Source organism: Haemaphysalis longicornis, unplaced genomic scaffold, assembly GCF_048455015.1.
Source record: "Haemaphysalis longicornis isolate Haplotype H1 unplaced genomic scaffold, Haemaphysalis longicornis Haplotype H1 scaffold_3, whole genome shotgun sequence".
Taxonomy (NCBI): Eukaryota; Metazoa; Arthropoda; class Arachnida; order Ixodida; family Ixodidae; genus Haemaphysalis; species Haemaphysalis longicornis.
In genome coordinates this window covers 214,094,800-214,112,158 of record NW_027526335.1, presented here as the reverse complement: position 1 = coordinate 214,112,158, position 17,359 = coordinate 214,094,800, and the positions used below count along the sequence as shown (strand labels likewise).

The 17,359-nt window shown below is 46.4% G+C and overlaps 1 protein-coding gene across 4 annotated transcripts in view; it reads right to left on the bottom strand.

The window, feature by feature from the left end:
- LOC144175973 (translocating chain-associated membrane protein 1-like 1) overlaps positions 1-17,171 on the bottom strand; it is a 36,973-nt gene extending 19,802 nt beyond the window's left edge. For 3 of the 4 annotated variants that reach the window (XR_013323732.1, XR_013323733.1, XM_077705057.1), the window contains exons 1-7: positions 16,956-17,171; positions 16,348-16,402; positions 9,388-9,506; positions 6,772-6,888; positions 4,128-4,186; positions 2,244-2,328; positions 1,175-1,245 (exon numbers count right to left, since the gene is read on the bottom strand). Coding sequence is in view for 2 of the 4 variants with exons in the window: in XM_077705057.1 (XP_077561183.1) it covers positions 1,175-1,245; positions 2,244-2,328; positions 4,128-4,186; positions 6,772-6,888; positions 9,388-9,506; positions 16,348-16,402; positions 16,956-17,081 (632 nt within the window). In the remaining 2 variants the exon portion in view is untranslated. The remainder of the gene's footprint in view (positions 1-1,174; positions 1,246-2,243; positions 2,329-4,127; positions 4,187-6,771; positions 6,889-9,387; positions 9,507-16,347; positions 16,403-16,955) is intronic. The other variant, XM_077705056.1, reaches the window with a different exon arrangement.
- Positions 17,172-17,359: the final 188 nt, after the last annotated feature.

The window sequence follows — 17,359 nt, the reverse complement described above, 5'->3', positions numbered from 1 at the left end:
CGTCGCGCGCGAACGTGTTGCGTTCTGTTTGCGTTCGCGTTGCGTTCGACTGGTTTCCCCTATTCTAAAACTGTGTGGTCATGCCCCAAAGTGGTTTTCCCTGACTGGTACTACTTGATTCAGAAATTCCCTGACAATTTCCTGACTTTTCCCGGTGGCTAAAAATTCCCTGACTTTTCCCGGTTTTCCCGGTCGCTAGACACCCTGTTCCTCTTCTGTGCAGCTATCAAGGAGTTATGTGGGTGGATGAGTAGGCGTGTCAGAATGCCCCGGATAATACCAATTTTGCCTTTCTTGCACACTGTTCAGCACAGCCAAGAACTAGGCTGGACTGTACGAGGCATAGCGGCATTGAATTGTGAAATGAAATGGAATATTTGTTGGGCCAGAGTGCCGCGTCCAAACTGTATTATAGTTGCCACCCGTGCTCACAGAGATAACAAGGCCATGCTGCAGCCTTGAGATTAGCAGTCAAGATAACACCATGAAGGAATAATACCCGTGCTACACGAGCGTTTGGAAGGGCATTTCAGTCAAATGACCTTTGAAATTTCAAATGTCATTCAAACTGGAAGGAGTTTCGCCGATCTACACGGCGATTCTCAAAGGCAGCTGAAAGTTTCCGCATTCGCCCGCCATGTTTTGGTGTCGCCACTGCTGCCATGTTTCATTCTTGGCGAAAATGTAATGTTAGAGTTAAAATGGGAAAAAAAGAAATTATTAGAGATCAAATTGACAACTACATACAAGCGCGCACAAAACATGCACAAGGTACCCGGGTTTCTTTTTGTCTTTTTTCGCACCGTTGGTGTTGAGAGTACCAAGCTTCCTTGTAATCGTAGAGGGAGTGACAGAGAACGAAAACAAGTGAACAAGTGAAAAATTATGAAGGTCTTGCACTTCAAACAGAAAGTTTTTCTTGTAAATAACTGGTTTCGTTATTACCGCTTACAGAAACTGAGCCCGAGAGTATGACCGTTCGTGTTTCAAAGGCCTTTGAGTCTCTCAAAAGTCAGTTGTCGTGCTCCTTTGACTCAAATGCCATTTTAACCAAATGCCTTTGAAAAACGTCGTGTAGCAGCTCAAAGGTGTCAAATGACATTCGACTCTAAGGCCTTCGAAACGCTCGTGTAGCATGGGTATAAAACGAACGCCACTTGGGTGTGGCACTCACTTGAGCACGTAGGAGACGCCAAAGAAGATGAGGTGCAGGGTGGCAGTGGTGATGCGGGCGGACATCTCATCCTGCAAACCACCAAGCAAGGGAGGAGAGGGAGAGGCAGGAAAATGGCAGGTCCCGCCTGGTAACCCTACAACTATTTTCACCGCATTGTAACAGGTCAAGCATCCCTGTCACGAAATCAGGCATGCGGCGTCTAATATTACTGTAGGACATTCTGACACCATTGCACAGCGTCTTGTTGCATAGTCGCTTGATTTACTGCATGTTTCCTTTCTACTCCTCACCAAGCGGCCTCTAGAACATTCTGGTTCCAGGCACCTATCAAGCCGCGTCACCAAGAGCCCAATCGCCAGCACGTATAAATATAAAAAATATAAAAACCCTGCTGATCTGCAGTAACGAGAAACTCTGGGCGCTTTCTCGGCGGCCGCACAACTCTCACAGTGCTAGGTGACAGACGGTTTGAGAAGGGGGAAAGAAAGAAGATGCGCAGCCCATACGCGACAGACGTTTTGTGCACTGTTCTTTTTCCACGTCATCAACGCAGGCAAAAGGTCCGCCCGTTCCGCAACCAAGTGGTCTCGTTAAAATTTCATGATGGCGTTTGTCCACGCAAGCATCGTCACTGGCGATGCATGCGGCACAACAGAGGGCACAGTGCCAACCGCCGTGTCAGTATGCCCTCCACAGTGCTGCACGACCGAGAATACGCGTACCTGAATGACACCCTTGCATAGCCACTTAGGGAGATAGATTACGCTTGTGCAGACGTATCAGTGATTGTGTTTCGTTTCTGTTTATTTGCTGCTATGACGTACCCCCACGTGGGTGACTGATGGATGTAAGCAGTGTTTCTTTCCAAAATAAATTAGTTGTTAGTGCAGCGCTGTCCTGCCTACTTCTTGTACTTTTTTTTGTGCCGCGTTTGGCCGCGCTGATCAAGAATGTTCCCGCAGCAAGGGCACTGGTCAAATGGCCGGTCTGGCCCGAGCCGCAACAGCCCTAACCCGGAGGTGGGAGCACACCACCAACAGCTGCAGTGTAAAAAGGAGGAGCGCACCTTCTTGGTCTTCTGGAAGTACAGCTCCGGGTAGCAGTGGAGCCAGTAGGCCAGCTGGATGATGAAGTAGAACTTGAACATGAACCTGCATCAGGAGATGATGACCACCACCTTCACTTCAAGTCTCCCGCACATGACCCAAGAACACCCAAGCAGCTGATGGTGCACATGCAGATGCAGACATGCAGATCCAGAACATGTGGTAGAATGGAATAAAAGAAATCTGTTATACTGAAACATCAGGTCTTCTCAGAAGAGTTGCCAGGCACGTTCGATCACATGTCAAACCATGCGATCACACTTCCTTACAGTGGTCCAGGAACATTGATGGGAACCATTGTAAACACTGTTGTACGCATATCTGAGTCCTTCAATTGCCCAAACCCCACCCCTTAGACCAAAAATTTCAAGGTGAGGCGAAGGGTGGGGGGGGGGGGGGGGGGGGGAAGACTGAAGGAATGAAATAAAAGAATGGTTACTGATAATTGTTTTTATGTTCATAAGCTATGCACCAACAACATGCGGCTACGATGCATGTTCTTAACATGAAGATCAGTCATTTTGCAATTTCAGTGGGGGAAAATATGAATGAAACAGTTGAGAAGTTTTGTGGCGTACAACGTCACCTCAAAGTTTTTCAATTTTTGTATAAATTCCTTGCTTCGGCCCTTCCTTTTCTACTTTACTTTTTCCTCATTTCGCGCTTCCCTGTCCCACAGTCACCAATCCACAACTGGACAGGCACACGACAGTGCACCTATGCTCTCGTATTCCACCAGTGAATTAAGCTATTTCGATCTCTGCATGCTACCCTCCCATGCTATTTCTTGGTCTAAGAAGAGTCTGTATGCACTGCCTCGATCGCACAGGCAGTAAATGCTGCCCGTGATGTTCAACCCCATTGCCTCATGGCTTCTTTGTTCCCTTCCGCGCACAACTGACCCCCGCATGGCCAAGCACGGATAACTGCAGGGTAGGAACAACGAGTGTGAAAAACACCCTTCCTGAAACATTTGCACCTGCCGAGTCCCTCCTGTGTTGGGCCCACCTTTGTCCCTATACACAGGCTGCATTCTGCGGTGAATTCCTCGACACCAGACAGCCCTGGATTACCAGAAGACAGATGTTCTATCCCACCAGCCATGCTGCCTGCAGTTTTCAATACCGCAGTTCATTTCGAACAGCCCAGCTGGCACTGCCATTCCAGAGCAGCCATTCTTCCAAGATCCCTGTCGTTTTACTTGACTACGAAATAGCGGCTAAGCGCTCCCTGTTCCTGGTGCTAAACAGGATAGACTGCAAAATGCAATTTTCGTGCAAATTTTCATTGCGAACAGCCCACCGGGTCGCTCGGGAAGCATTACTAAAGACGCTCACTCAGTGCTGCTGCAACATCCTGTATAATTGGCACAGCTTCAGCCGGTTCTACCAAAACTCTCCGAGCCAGAATGCACGCGATATGAACCGTGACAAATCTTTCAGCCGTCCCCATAGGCACGAACAAATGAGCTGAACGTCGATATAATTGTGAGAGAAAAACAAATGCTGGGCTGCCTAGATGCTTGCAGTGGCTCTGCTCATGGACAGCTCAGAGGTTACATGTTGCTTGTGCGAAAAAGTAAAACATGCATACTACACATCTGTTGCCATTATTAAGTCCACATACGTTTACTAACAAAGTTACACTTATAAGACACTTGAAACATGGCAGACTGCATGTAGTGTATTGTATACAATGTGCCACAGAAAATGGCACTGTAGCATGCACATACATGTGAGCTGTCCAGCAGCATTAAAGTGCTCCTTTAGTTAGTTCTTTGTCAGTAAAGACAAAAACCCGAGTGACACGTGCTCACTAGAGCTAGCATTGGCCCCAACACTTACGACATTTCGTTGTGCGGATAGCCTTCCCATAGCCTGGCAATCCCTGGAAAGTAACCCTCCTGCAAGGGGAAAAAGGAAAGGCGTGGGAAATTTCAACTGTGAAGCTCAACAGACTGACCACGAGATACAAAAGTAGCACTTGGCTCAAACAGAAACGATATGTTGGATGAGGCCAGTCGCATACAACGCGGCAAGGAAGAGGCAATTCTGTTCCACTGGTCGAGCTTTTTGCATTTTCACCGACTGCTCCACCACTATGGGTGCACATAAGAACACACACCGCATATAAGAACGAAGGCTGCTATTGGGTTTGAAATTAATGACAGCCGCATTTCAAAGATCCAACGGGGCTACACTGCAGCAGCCTGAAGTGGATCCTCTTACCGATGGTTGGTTGCAATAAAGATTGTGCAACACTGATTCCTTGCAGGAGTGTTGTAAGGCTGGGCTAGTTCATACTGTTCCATGATGGCTAACAGCGCAAAAACCGCATGAAAATCCCCCTTTTTTTGTTTTCATCCAGTCTTCGCACTGTTAGCCATCATGGAACTGATTCCTTGCTTACTCTTTCACTTCTTTTTATTACTGAAAGGCAGTTCAAGCTGACGTGCTTAATACCGTTACCTATTGGAAGAGTTCGGTGATGCAAGTGACTCATGGCTGGCACAGACCAGTCGTCGTGCCTAAGCAAAACCTTCCGGACAAAGCATCCTTGTAAACTTGTTTGAAGAATCATGCAGTGGCAAGCAAATAGTTTGGAAACGGCAACACAATAGCTCGAAGCGTCATGCTCCTAAATGAGTCGATTTAAGATGGAACTGTAAGAATGGCACAGTGGCCTTGAGTGCGATACGAAAAAGGGGCATACGAAAAAGAAAAAAACACACTGTCTGTGCTTGCTCTTTCAATTCCTTTGCTTTGAAGGGCTACTTAAGTGGTTTGAAAATTGAACAAGAATCTATTTTTCTTGCAATTTATATGTTAATTATTTTGTGTCTGTAAACCTTTTTGGCCTTTTCAGCTTGGGGACAGCGGTGTTCGTCCATAAAGTTGACGCCACGCCCCGCCCACTGCTCACTCCCGCCCCACCGGAAAGGCGAGAAACCAAGAGGCAGCGACCGGAAGTTACGTTACATTCAGCAATGTGTGCTGCTGCTTTGTTGTTTTGCAGTTATCTGGGCCAGGCTTCCCTCAAGCAGGCATGCAATATAAACTTTATAACTCTTTATTGTCTCGAGTTGCTCCCACGTGGATTTTTAGCTGTAATACTACTGCGTTCCTTACGTGATTCCCCAATACAACTCCTAGATACTAGAGCTTTCCTAAGCAAGCACCCGTGGCTACTGCATTGCCTTCACCCGGGCCGGCCGTGTTGTCGGGTGCTCTGAGCTTCTTGCGCGAAGCGACAGGCTCAAACAGATACGGATGTTCCTGATCCATTCTTAGAGGGGGTTTAGAAAATTTAGGGGACCACAACGCTTCGGTTTCCCAAAATGTCTTGCTTGTTTTCTCAATCAACACTGTGGTATCAACACGATGATAGCTTAGCCAGGTACATAGATTTCATGCATCATTAGCAAGAAATGAATTTAGCTGGAAAGAACGAAGCGGTTTGGTACCCGGAACTACACACGCCACGGCATCTATACCTAATCGCCACCGACTAGAATGGTATTCAAATGGAAAAGAAAGCTTCACATACAAGAAAGAAGATGGGGAAAAATTGCTTTAGGAATAATGATAGGTGAAAAATTGCGTTAGGAATTGTCATACGCGGTGATTTTGAAAGCAGTGATAAAATATGTGCCACGATCTATGCCGACTAGCTGCAAAGACTGGTGAGCAGCCTAGCGCAGCCAGCACCAGTACTTGCCCACTCAGGTGCGGTGCGGCTAGCGGCCAAAGGATGGCACTACGTGCGCACCAGAGTCAACACAGAACGTGGCAGGAATCTTGTCATCGATCGTTAAAATGGCAATCACTGCGAAAACAAAGATCCACGTGCGAGAAAGGGGATGATAGTGTGGTGAAAGACTGTGAACGACTGTCAAATTGCAATATCAGTACGCAATTCAACGTGAAGAAAACTATAAAGTAATGCCCCTAACCAATTTTTTTTTAAAAGCTGTTCAGCAGCTCTCTAAGTGCAGTCGAAAATTAACGTAGCCTATAACAAATCTACCCCATTAGGCACGTATATTTGTATCCCCCGCAATTGTAACCATCAAAAATGAACCGAACAAGGATTAAAATGCACAGAAAATGTACGTTTGCTTCCTTTACTGGCACCTACAGACATCTGTGACACGTTCTGTGGCTTTTTCTTTACCCGGGATTGCTCGAAGGTTTGGAAAGTGCACACTGATTTCCTCACTCGTCATGTTAACCACACAATGCACTTGCATTGCTACTAGAGGTATTCGTTTATCCCCGAAACTGACTAAGTGCACCGGATGTGAGACAGCGCTAGAAATCGCACACAGGGCACCACCCAGATGACACTGTAGAAAGAGTGCTCTCATATCCTGTTCAGTCGATGTTAAGCTATAAAGACACCGGCCAGAGCAGACACACAGAGAGGACAAAGATGCTCGGTAAGGTTGCCTGAAAGGAGGCCTCGGGGAGGGCCAAAAGAGGGACGTGCCTTGCGGATGATGTCGGCTCCCCAGAGGAAAGAGACGAGGTAGAAGATGAGCAGCTGGCCCGACTCGTTGAACTTGCTGTGCTTCATCTTGGACAGGTGCATCTTGCGGTTCAGCTTCTGCATGGGGTATGGATAGACTCTAGAGGTGCTGCTGCTACTGCTGCACACATTGCGACAGCCTCTGCGGGAGCTACATTCCATGGGAGCACCACCTCATGGCATATCGGGAAATAGGTTGTTTTTTTCCCCAACCACACAAAGCTATGCCAGCTTTGTGGGCACCAGCAAAGGCGGGGCACTAAATGAAGCACTGTCCCATCCACTACACTAGTTTAGCTGCACAAAACACTGGCGTGAGGCTGCCATCTGGAATTTGCACCATGATTACGAAACACCTTCTCCCGGCACACTGCAGCTAAAGGTGGTTGTCCCGTTTCATTGTGTCTCATGTCGCTTACATATCGCGCCGTTATTGGTTGTCCCATTTCATTATGTCCCTCACAAGTTTCAGCAATATGTTCCACTTATGTCGTGACACTTTTAACTTTGTTTGGAACTCAATGACCAGCGAAGGGGCCTATAAAGTATTTTAAACAAACAAAACAAATACAATCATCGTGTCCCCCTCTGCATGTCAGGTTTTTCTCTAGCCTTTTTTTTTAATCCCACAGGAAACAAGTGCAAGTTTGGAAAGCAGCAAGCACAGAGGTCACACACACCCCCACACACGCAATGGCAGCGCATAAGACACAAGAGAGAACAGAAAAGAGTGGGAAGAGGCCAAATGCTTACGGTGTGCTTCTTGAGGTACTACAGGGGGGAGAATGGGCAGGGCACTCAGTACACAGGGGCAACACATCACCGAACACGCACACATAGAACAGAACACGCACACTGCGCTACAAACAACAAGCTAGCAACACAATGTGTGCCTGCCACCCCTAAAACCCGGCCACTGCATCGGGAGCAGAGACCAAGGCGAGGAAAGCACAGCGTACAGCCAAACATACAACCTAGAAGGGCCGAGTTGTAATTCTTACTCCCCACAATTACAGGCACCAATGAAGAAAGCCACACTGCAAGCAGGGTATGCCAAAGCACCAAATCTTTAAAAAATTGTCTTTAGTGTTTTAATCAGCAAGGCAAACACTGTTGTGCTTTTAGGTGCTCCCAAATCTCAGACCAATGTTCTAAACTGCAATTTATCCAGGGCAACTGTACGTGGCCGGTTGACACCAAGGCTGTCTGCGTAAAGCGCGTGACCAATAACCCCCTCATTTGCAAAACAATTGCCGCTTTCGACAATGCCAACTATTCCAACACACCAGAAGGAAGAGGCTTAAACATGCCCATTATGTTTTCTTCCCGCTTAGAGCAGCTGTTGTGTAATAGCCAATGTGGCCCACTGGATTGAGAAATCGGTTCGTTGTTTCTACTGGTGTTGCAATACCATAACAAATTTACCCTATGCGCTCTTGTTTGTCTTTAATTTAGAGGGCACTCTTGTTAGATAAAAACAAAAACAAGTAAATTATAATAACACAACAATGTCAAAGGGTAAACATGGACAAAATTTCATTACCATTATGAGGACTAGTTGTCATATACAAGATGTGCACTACAGGAGAACTCGACTCTTAAAAAACATGGACGACTTCATTCGGCTCAGTGAACCTCAGCCCCAATTCGGCAACAATTCTGTCTTTATGGCCAATAAGATGAAAAACCAAAACAGGCAGTAAAAATTCACTCGTGTGCTTTCACTCATTTATTGTCATCACTAAACCAGTAACTAGGACTATTGCTCAAATCTGTTCCCAGCAATTTGCTGCTTCTGCCACTAAATTCTTCATTCTGTCCTAACCATGGCCTAAACACGTGGATTTGGAGAATAAATACCGCACTTGAAGACAACGAGTGGGCAGAGTTCGAACTCTCCCTGCTTATCTCGGTGGCCCTGCGCATGCCCAGGCATTGCCTAGTAGCATGCGCCCCAATTTCTAGGTGCTCTATATTTGAGGCACACACTATGCAATGGGAATTTGCGTGGCACGTTTTTCTGGGACGGTGGCTTTTTGCCCAATGAGAAACTTAATGTATTTACATTAGGAAGTATTTTAAGAATGGAAACAACATTATCCTACAAAATGATCAAACAAAGAACGGCCATCATATTTCCTGCCATGCAACTGCTGCTTGCAGTGGCCAATCGGAACTGCCCCAAATGACCTTTACTGTCACTTCCGAAAACAAACAAACAAACAAAAAGCAAAGCTGACACCATATGCATAGTTATTAGGCAGCGCTCAAGAGCTAACAAAGGCAACATAGACCACAGGTGTTAAAAGTTAACTTGCCGCACCATGTAGCCCGAGGGATAGTTCCACACTGCACAAGCTTACACAACTTGACTGAAAGTGCTTTTCGTTGTGCATCAAGAAGCAACGGAGTTTTCTAGCAGACAGCAACAGTCCCGGGAGTGCTGCCGGGAGTGCTGTTACTTTCGAAAACAAACAAACAAACAAAAAGCAAAGCTGACACCATATGCATAGTTACAAACCAACGGAGATGCCACTCAAGCACCCCTCCACCAGCATGAGGGGGAGCAGCACTCACGTCGAGCAGGTACTCCTGCACAATGGCGTGCATGACAATGGCGATGAGGAAGTAGAAGAAGGTCAGGCAAAGGTCCTTGGCCCCGTACGTGTAGTTCACCACCCCCTGGGTGTCCAGGCCTGGGCATGCGCGTGAAAGGGGAGAGAAGGTGACACACAAACCACCCACCAGAGAAGGAACGGCTCACTGCTTCCAGCACAAAACACTGGCTGGTGACACAGCCCGCCTGCACCCCTCAGGATTATCGTATGGGCAGAAAGCAAAATTTTAAAAGAAAAGAACAGGACACCTGGCTAGGCGACGACTGAGCGAAGCTGTCGATTAAATTAGGGCACCCAAGCCACTCAACTTGAACCAAATGCAGTGTATTTATTTATTACAGGTTCCTAAAGAGCCCATAGGGCATTATTGTAGGGGGGTTAATAAATCTGTCAGTGTGAGGCAAATAACAATGAAACACTTATTTGAACAACAATACATGAGCAAAATATTTGAAGGAAAAAAAATTATACAGCACCATTTTAACCGAACTTGCGCAGAAATTTCTACATACTAGTGTAACCATTCTTTTGGAGACTTTCATTTTCCAGACATAACATGGGCAACATTATCAACCCGCATTGCACATTCTGAGTCCCATGCATTTCTCCATTGTTGCCATGATTTCAGCTTAACCCAATTAGTATCATGCCCAACCAGAAGGTCTACGCATTGTTCAAATATTCTTGACTTGATCCTAACTAACAATCCAGATGATCCGAAATAACTCATATCGATGGTTTATCCGATCATGACGTTCTAACCGGTCGCTTCATTACGTCCCCCATGAAAGGGCAAATTACCAACAAACAGATTAGGTGCTACAAAAGAGCTAACTTCGATCGCCTTAACCATGAACTATCGCTTTTAGGAGTAGAATTTCTGAGTGGCACTTTGTTGCGTACAGTGGAAGAAAACTGGTTGTTACTTAAAAACGCACTTATTAATCTCATAGATAAATACATCCCTGTCATCTCCATAGAAACCGATTGCACTGCTCCCTGGTACTCACAGAAACTTCGTCGCCTAAATAACAAGAAAAAAATATTGTTCAGGCAAGCTGACAAAAATAAATCCTCTGAATCCTGGCAACGGTACAAAGCACGCGACAACGAGTGTCAAAGATTAATCATCAAAGATTAATCAAAGCCACCCGCAGAAAATTCTATAAACATGACCTATCATCGATGTTAACAACAAACTCTCGACGCTTTTGGCGTGACATTAATCCCAAGTATATTCCTGACATCGTCCTTAGTGATAAAAACGGCACAGCAATAACTGGAACAGATTGTTCTGAACTACTCAATGAAACATTTTCATCGGTATTCACGCGTGAATGTTTAGACCCATTGGCCATTATCACCACTAACATCGTCTCTTCTATGTCAGAAATAATAATTACTGATTCTGTTCTCTCCTTACTAATCTCAAGATTTCATCTTCAGCAGACAATACAGGCCTAAATAAAACAATTCTAAAAAATTTGGCACCAAGCATTTTTCCACTATTGTCAGCCTTGTTTTCTCAGTCACTATCAACAGGCGTAATACCCCGAGATTGGAAGGTGACCAAGGTGGTACCATTCTTCAAATCAGGTGATCGTTCCTCACCCCTTAACTATAGACCCATTTCTTTAACAAGCACCATTTGTAAATTGTTGGAGCATATTTTACATTCACAAGTCATTAAATACCTCGAAGAACATAACCTCGCATTTAAACATCAGCACGGTTTTCGCAAAAACTATTCATGTGACACACAACTCGCCAGCTTCATTCACGACATACATTCATCTATAGATGCCGGAGTCCAAGTAGATGCCATCTTCCTAGATTTTTCAAAAGCATTTGACCGTGTCCCTCTTCGGCGGCTCATTCATGAGCTTACTAACTGAACATTGACCCTACTGTTAACACATGGATAAAAGAATTTCTAACAGAATGCAATTTACATCCGTTAGCAATCACAACTCATCTCTAGCCATCTATAGATGCCGGAGTCCAAGTAGATGCCATCTTCCTAGATTTTTCAAAAGCATTTGACCGTGTCCCTCTTCGGCGGCTCATTCATGAGCTTACTAACTGAACATTGACCCTACTGTTAACACATGGATAAAAGAATTTCTAACAGAATGCAATTTACATCCGTTAGCAATCACAACTCATCTCTAGCCCCCTAACATCTGGTGTACCACAGGGAAGCGTACTTGGGCCTCTACTTTTTCTAATTTATATTAATGATTTACCAGACGGCGTTAAATCTAATATTAGACTTTTTGCGGACGACTGCGTAATATATCGTAATATTCATTCTAACTGTGATCATGACATTCTTCAATCCAACCTAAACGCTGTAAACACATGGTGTTCCACCTAGCTAATGCCCCTAAACCTTGCTTTAATGTCTTTCACTAATCAGGCACCCCGCCCATCAACATCTTTCATCTTAAACAACAATCATGTGGAACAGGTTGCTTCCTACAAATACCTTGGCATTCAGCTAACCACTAACTTGAAATGGAATGATCACATTAACCATAGTCTCGCATCTGCAAACTGTTCTCTTGGCTTTCTCAAACATAACTTCAAACATGCTCCTGCACACTAACGCCAACGGGCGTACACAACACTAATACGCCCTAAAATAGAGTACGCTTCAACCATATGGGATCCTCATCAAGCATACCTAATAACTGATTTGGAAGCCCTGCAAAACCGTGCTGCGCGCTTCATTTATTTGGATTATTCACGTCACACCAGTGTAACAGCATTAAAAATCGAGTCGGGCTTGAATCCTTATCCCATCGTCGTTGTATATCTCGTTTAACACTCTTCCACAAACTTTACTATCATGCGTCTCTTCATAATGATTTCATGAGTGAACCTTCAGCAATCTTCCCGCGTCGTGATCATCCACACAAGGTCAAACGCATCACGTGTCGTTCACTTGCATTTGCTCAATCATTCATACCTCGAACTGCAATAGAATGAAATAATCCGCCACCACACATTGTCATCAAAACAAATGTCTCGAAATTTACAGATGCCCTTAAAGGAGTACTGACACCAAATTTTGACGCCTAAAAAATGATATAATTGGCTTCATTAGTTTGTACAGATGCCTCACAGAAATATTCGATTTTGATTGTCCCGGCCGCGAGCTTCCACAAATCGGCAGCACTAGTTTCGGCGCGACGAAACATCGGCCGGCGTGTCTGGCCAGTTCAGGGTGACGTCATATAGTCGTTTTCGGAACTGGAAATGATATCATGCGCTGCTGTTGTTGGTGGTATTCGTTTGGGCAGTAGACGTACGGGTGTAGCTGTGTGAGCAATGCTTGTAAACTTTGCGTGTTCGACGTCTTTGCTCTTCAGCTCGTGGCCGGCGCATGGTGTTCCCTTGTGCTAGTGCCGAAAACTGCGCGGTGCTGGCACCGCACGGTGCGCGATGTCAACGCACACCGCGGCAACGCGCGTCGCTGAGCTCACCCAAGTTTTGCTATGGCAAGCTCGCGGAATGCGAAGTACTGCTCGTGGAAGCCTGTCCGAGCAAATCGACGACGACGCCAAGATGGATTATTTTCCACGCGACGACATGCAGCGCTAAACGGAAACTGAGTTCGTGCGCGGCGGCGGCCACAAGAACTGTCGCCCAAGTTCGGCGTTGCTCGCGTCAGCTTGGGTGTTGGGATTTTCAGGCTTAGTATCGTGGCGAATACCGTATTTACTCGCATAATGATCGCACTCGCGTAATGATCGCATCCCTGAAGTTCATCAAAATATGACTTTTTTTATTTCCCGCGCAATGATCGCACCCTGAACTTGCCGCAGCCATATGTAGTTGTGTGCCAAGTCTAGACGACGATGGTCCTGCTTACCTTAGTTTTCTACTCTTCCAAAGCGGACATGGCTACGTTATTGCCGTGGACGTGATGATATTAGCGATATCGGCAAGCATGAGTTGATTATTGGTGGGGAAGAAGCACTCACTAAATACACATAATGTACTCACAAGACATAAAAAACGCGCTCGGCTTGCTGCGTCGGCAGCCGTGTCTTGATATCCCATACTGTGACAGCAGAAGCCACTTATTGGTCGACCTGTTCTCACCTCGCAGCAAACTCGTTCCGGAGCGTTCCGTAATTCCGGCGCGTTGCGTAATGAAAACACTGCATTTTGCGTCACTCGGTGGTCATTTGGTGGTCGGTGGAGTTTTTATTATTATTTTTTGTTATGTTTATTATGTTCATAAAACTTATTGTAAACATTCTGACCTGCAACTTGCATTTTTTGCGCTCAAATGTTTTTCACGAAAAATTTACCTGGCGTAATGATAGCACCCCTAAATTTCCATCATATTGTTGGGAAAAAAAAGTGCGATCAATACGCGAGTAAATACGGTATTTGATCGCCAGTATATGTACAACTGCGAATGACCATCCCTTCCACAACTTTTCACCACACATCATCCCCTTTTTCGAATACTGAGCTTTATTGTGGTGATGATTGCCGTTTCAGCGATCGGTGACCAAGACATCTGCCGTAGCCTGTTTTGATTCTAGCGCGCAGGTGGCGCCATCTTTCGGCCGCTCACCGCACCGTGGTGCACGCAGTGCTGGGTCAGAGCGCCGAGCCTCCGCTGCCGGTCAGCGTAGGCTTACCATCGCGGCAAATATCTGAACGCCGCTTTTAAATTCAGCGCTGATAACAACCCCTAGCACAATTTTTCAACACACTAACATCTACTTTCTCGAATGTGGAACTTCTTTTTCGCGATCAGACTGATTACAAGGGTGGCGACAAGCTGTTGCTATCACGGTCTCCGCCGGTTTGAGCCGCAGTGATATTAAAAAACGGACGACGGCGTAGACATTGCTGGCCTAATCGCCTGGCCAAATAAAGTTGCTCCGCCTGTCGGGTGGCAGCGACTCATCCGAGACTGACGATTCACACGACATGTCGACTGCTCGGGCGAATGCGGACCACGTGCAATCGTAGCAGACGATGCGGTGAACGTCCCTGACGTCACGGGTGAGACCGTGACGTCAGACTGGCCCGCTTGCAGGCTGGCCTTTGAACGGCCATTTTCCCGCGCGGTGACCGAATTTGAAACTGGTTGCAATAAACGTGCTATAATTAATTCTGTGTTGGCGGCTGGCGGCTTTCAGTTCGATTTTCATAATTACTGGGCCAATAGGTATTCTTTACAGCATAAAAACTGAAAGCGAGAAATTTCGTGTCAGTACTCCTTTAACAGAAACATGCAGACCTAACGCGATTTTACTGCCCCATTTGTACATTTGTTTTCCTTTTTATTGCTTATGGTTTTTTCCGCAGGCTGGAAAACGTGCTGTGATGTTGTATCAGTTTTGATACAGTGCTCCCAGAACTACTCTTTTTTTCCGCTGCGAATGTTCTTTTTGTTACGCGATGCACTGTCTTTTTTATTGCTCTTTTTGTTCTTGTATTTTGTTTTAATGAAATTTTGATTTATCGTGTCACCATGGTGTTTTGATGTACACCCTATGTAACACCCTCCGCCGGAGGGCTAGCGTTATTTTGAAATAAATAAATGCTCGATAGCCTCAGCAAAATTTGTGGCAACACTTCATTTGGGGGTTTAGTCCAGCCACTAATGGTGGTAGGAAAAAATGAATGTTTGAGTACATTAATGCAGCATTGGTACTCTCTAAGCTTTCGTGCATTGTCTCTGCATGTGGATACACAGTGTGGCTGTTTTAAATACAAATCTATCTATTCCACGTCTGCATAGCCTCTGTCAGGAATGCCTTGAACAAAGCTGTGAGTTTGTGTGCGAGTTTGGCTTTATCTCCATCAATGAACAAAATAACATGTCCACAAATACTAAGAAAAAGTTCCTGGTCACCTTGTGGTCAGGCACATCATTCTTTTCAAACACAACGTATTGACGACCCTAACCAAATACCAGTTTAATTAGCTCAGCTAAGCAAAATGACCCCGTGCACAAGACGCAGCTGAATACTCTCTCACCTTTCTGTCTGTCAGCAATGCTAAATTATTTTCTCCAGGCAAGCACTCTTTCGGGCCACTAACATTGTTCGCTATGTGTGCAGGCTTACACGCATTACATTATATACACGATGGCAAAATGGTTAGGCAAGACACTGCTATAACAATATTAAACTACAGACCATCTACGGACTAGCTGCAGCTAGGATCCGCACACAGGCACGCCGAAGTTGCGCTAGAAGCAGCACCAACATAAATCGCGCGTGCGTTCCTTTGGGCAAAAATGTGCGAAATTCACTTGCAGGCGAAATTAAGGCACTTATTGGCCCACAGGTCGTGCCTCACTCCACCAGGCTTCCCAAAACAAGTTGTTAATGTGGTGCAGAGCTCGTATTAAACACACACAGCCGGGCAGTTTCTGGACGTAAACTCTGTCCCAACGGAAACGTGCGGTGCTAGAGTGCCCCTGCAGTGGTGTCTTCCCCGCATTACGTGCGTGCACAGCTGAAAGCCCCCTCCGGTATCCAGAGGCGTGTCACCACGGGGTGAACGGACCTTGAGATAAACTAACCCGCGAGCTTGCAAATAAGATAAAAGTTAAAATCTGACACGGGCGCCTTGGACACATTCAAACACGCGCGCTACTGCTGCTGCAACAGTGAGAACTTTGCAGACGGCGTGCACGTCTTCGAATTGATCGCCTCTTTCCGGCGCTTTCCAAGACATTCTGTTACGTAAGCGACGGGTTAGGGCGAGGGCAAGCGAACCGCAGACACACACGTGTTCAGCGATGCTGCCGCGCCGGTCGCATCGCACTCGTAGCACAACACGCGCGCAGGGACTGGGTCGGGGGCCGAATTTAACACCCCGGAAAGTGTTGAGAAAGAGGACGCGGAAGAAGCGCGCAGAGCGAGCAAAGATCACTCACCGTCCGTCACATTGTGGTGTACAGCGATGAACACGGAAGCATATGGTGCCGTCACCTGCGCGGACGGATCACAAAGTTCGTCAGCTGACGCGTCCACAGCTTGGTGGCGGGCCAGAAATCGGCCCACCCGCAGCACATGACGGACGCCCGCCCGCTGTGGACGCGGTTAGAAAAAAAATACCGAAAAGCCGCAAGGCAGGAGAAAGCTCAAACCGGACCACCACCGCGAAATGAGGGCACGTATGTGCTCGTTGCACTGCTAAGGAAAGGAAAGTTTCCGGAACACTCTGGTGCGGTGGCGGCACTGAAAGTGAAACTGCACTGGGCAAAGCAGCTAAACCTTTGACAAATTACGCTCCCAACTTTCCGCTCTGCATGACACTCGGGCGCTCCGTCGACGGAACACCGCGTCGAGCGGCCACCAATCGCTGCAAAAATTGACGCCTTAATGCCCCGAAAAGCTGTTCTATTCCGTTCGTAAACCCAAAGCAAGCGTTTGCACGATAAAATAAAACATCGGAACATTTCACTGCGTTCCCCTTGCGATAGGATCACAGTGGCCCGTGCGCCGCCGCGACGAAGCCCTCCCGAATATCGGGCAGACTTACCTGAAAAAGAAGTCCCATAACGAATAGCATGGCCACGCACGACACAATGTCGGCATGATTTTGGATGACGAATTCATGGCTGAAGATAGGTGGGTTTTTGGAGCCCGTTCGACGCTTCAACGCCATCGCACCGAACCCCTAGCCGACGCTCAAGCGACGGAGAGCCGAAAGGAAACTGTAAACAGCGGCCGGCCCAGAAGCTGCCAACCGGAAGCCACGTGGAAGGAGACCGCAGCAAAAGTCGTCGCTACTAGGACCGCAGCAAAGTAAATTTTAATGCACAAATAAAAAAAGATGCTGCGGCGTTACATTCTATCAGAAAATATAATTAAATTTTTACTATTTACTTGTTATTACAAGTAATTTTATTACGTTCAGTTGTAGCACACCACGGCAAGTGCTGC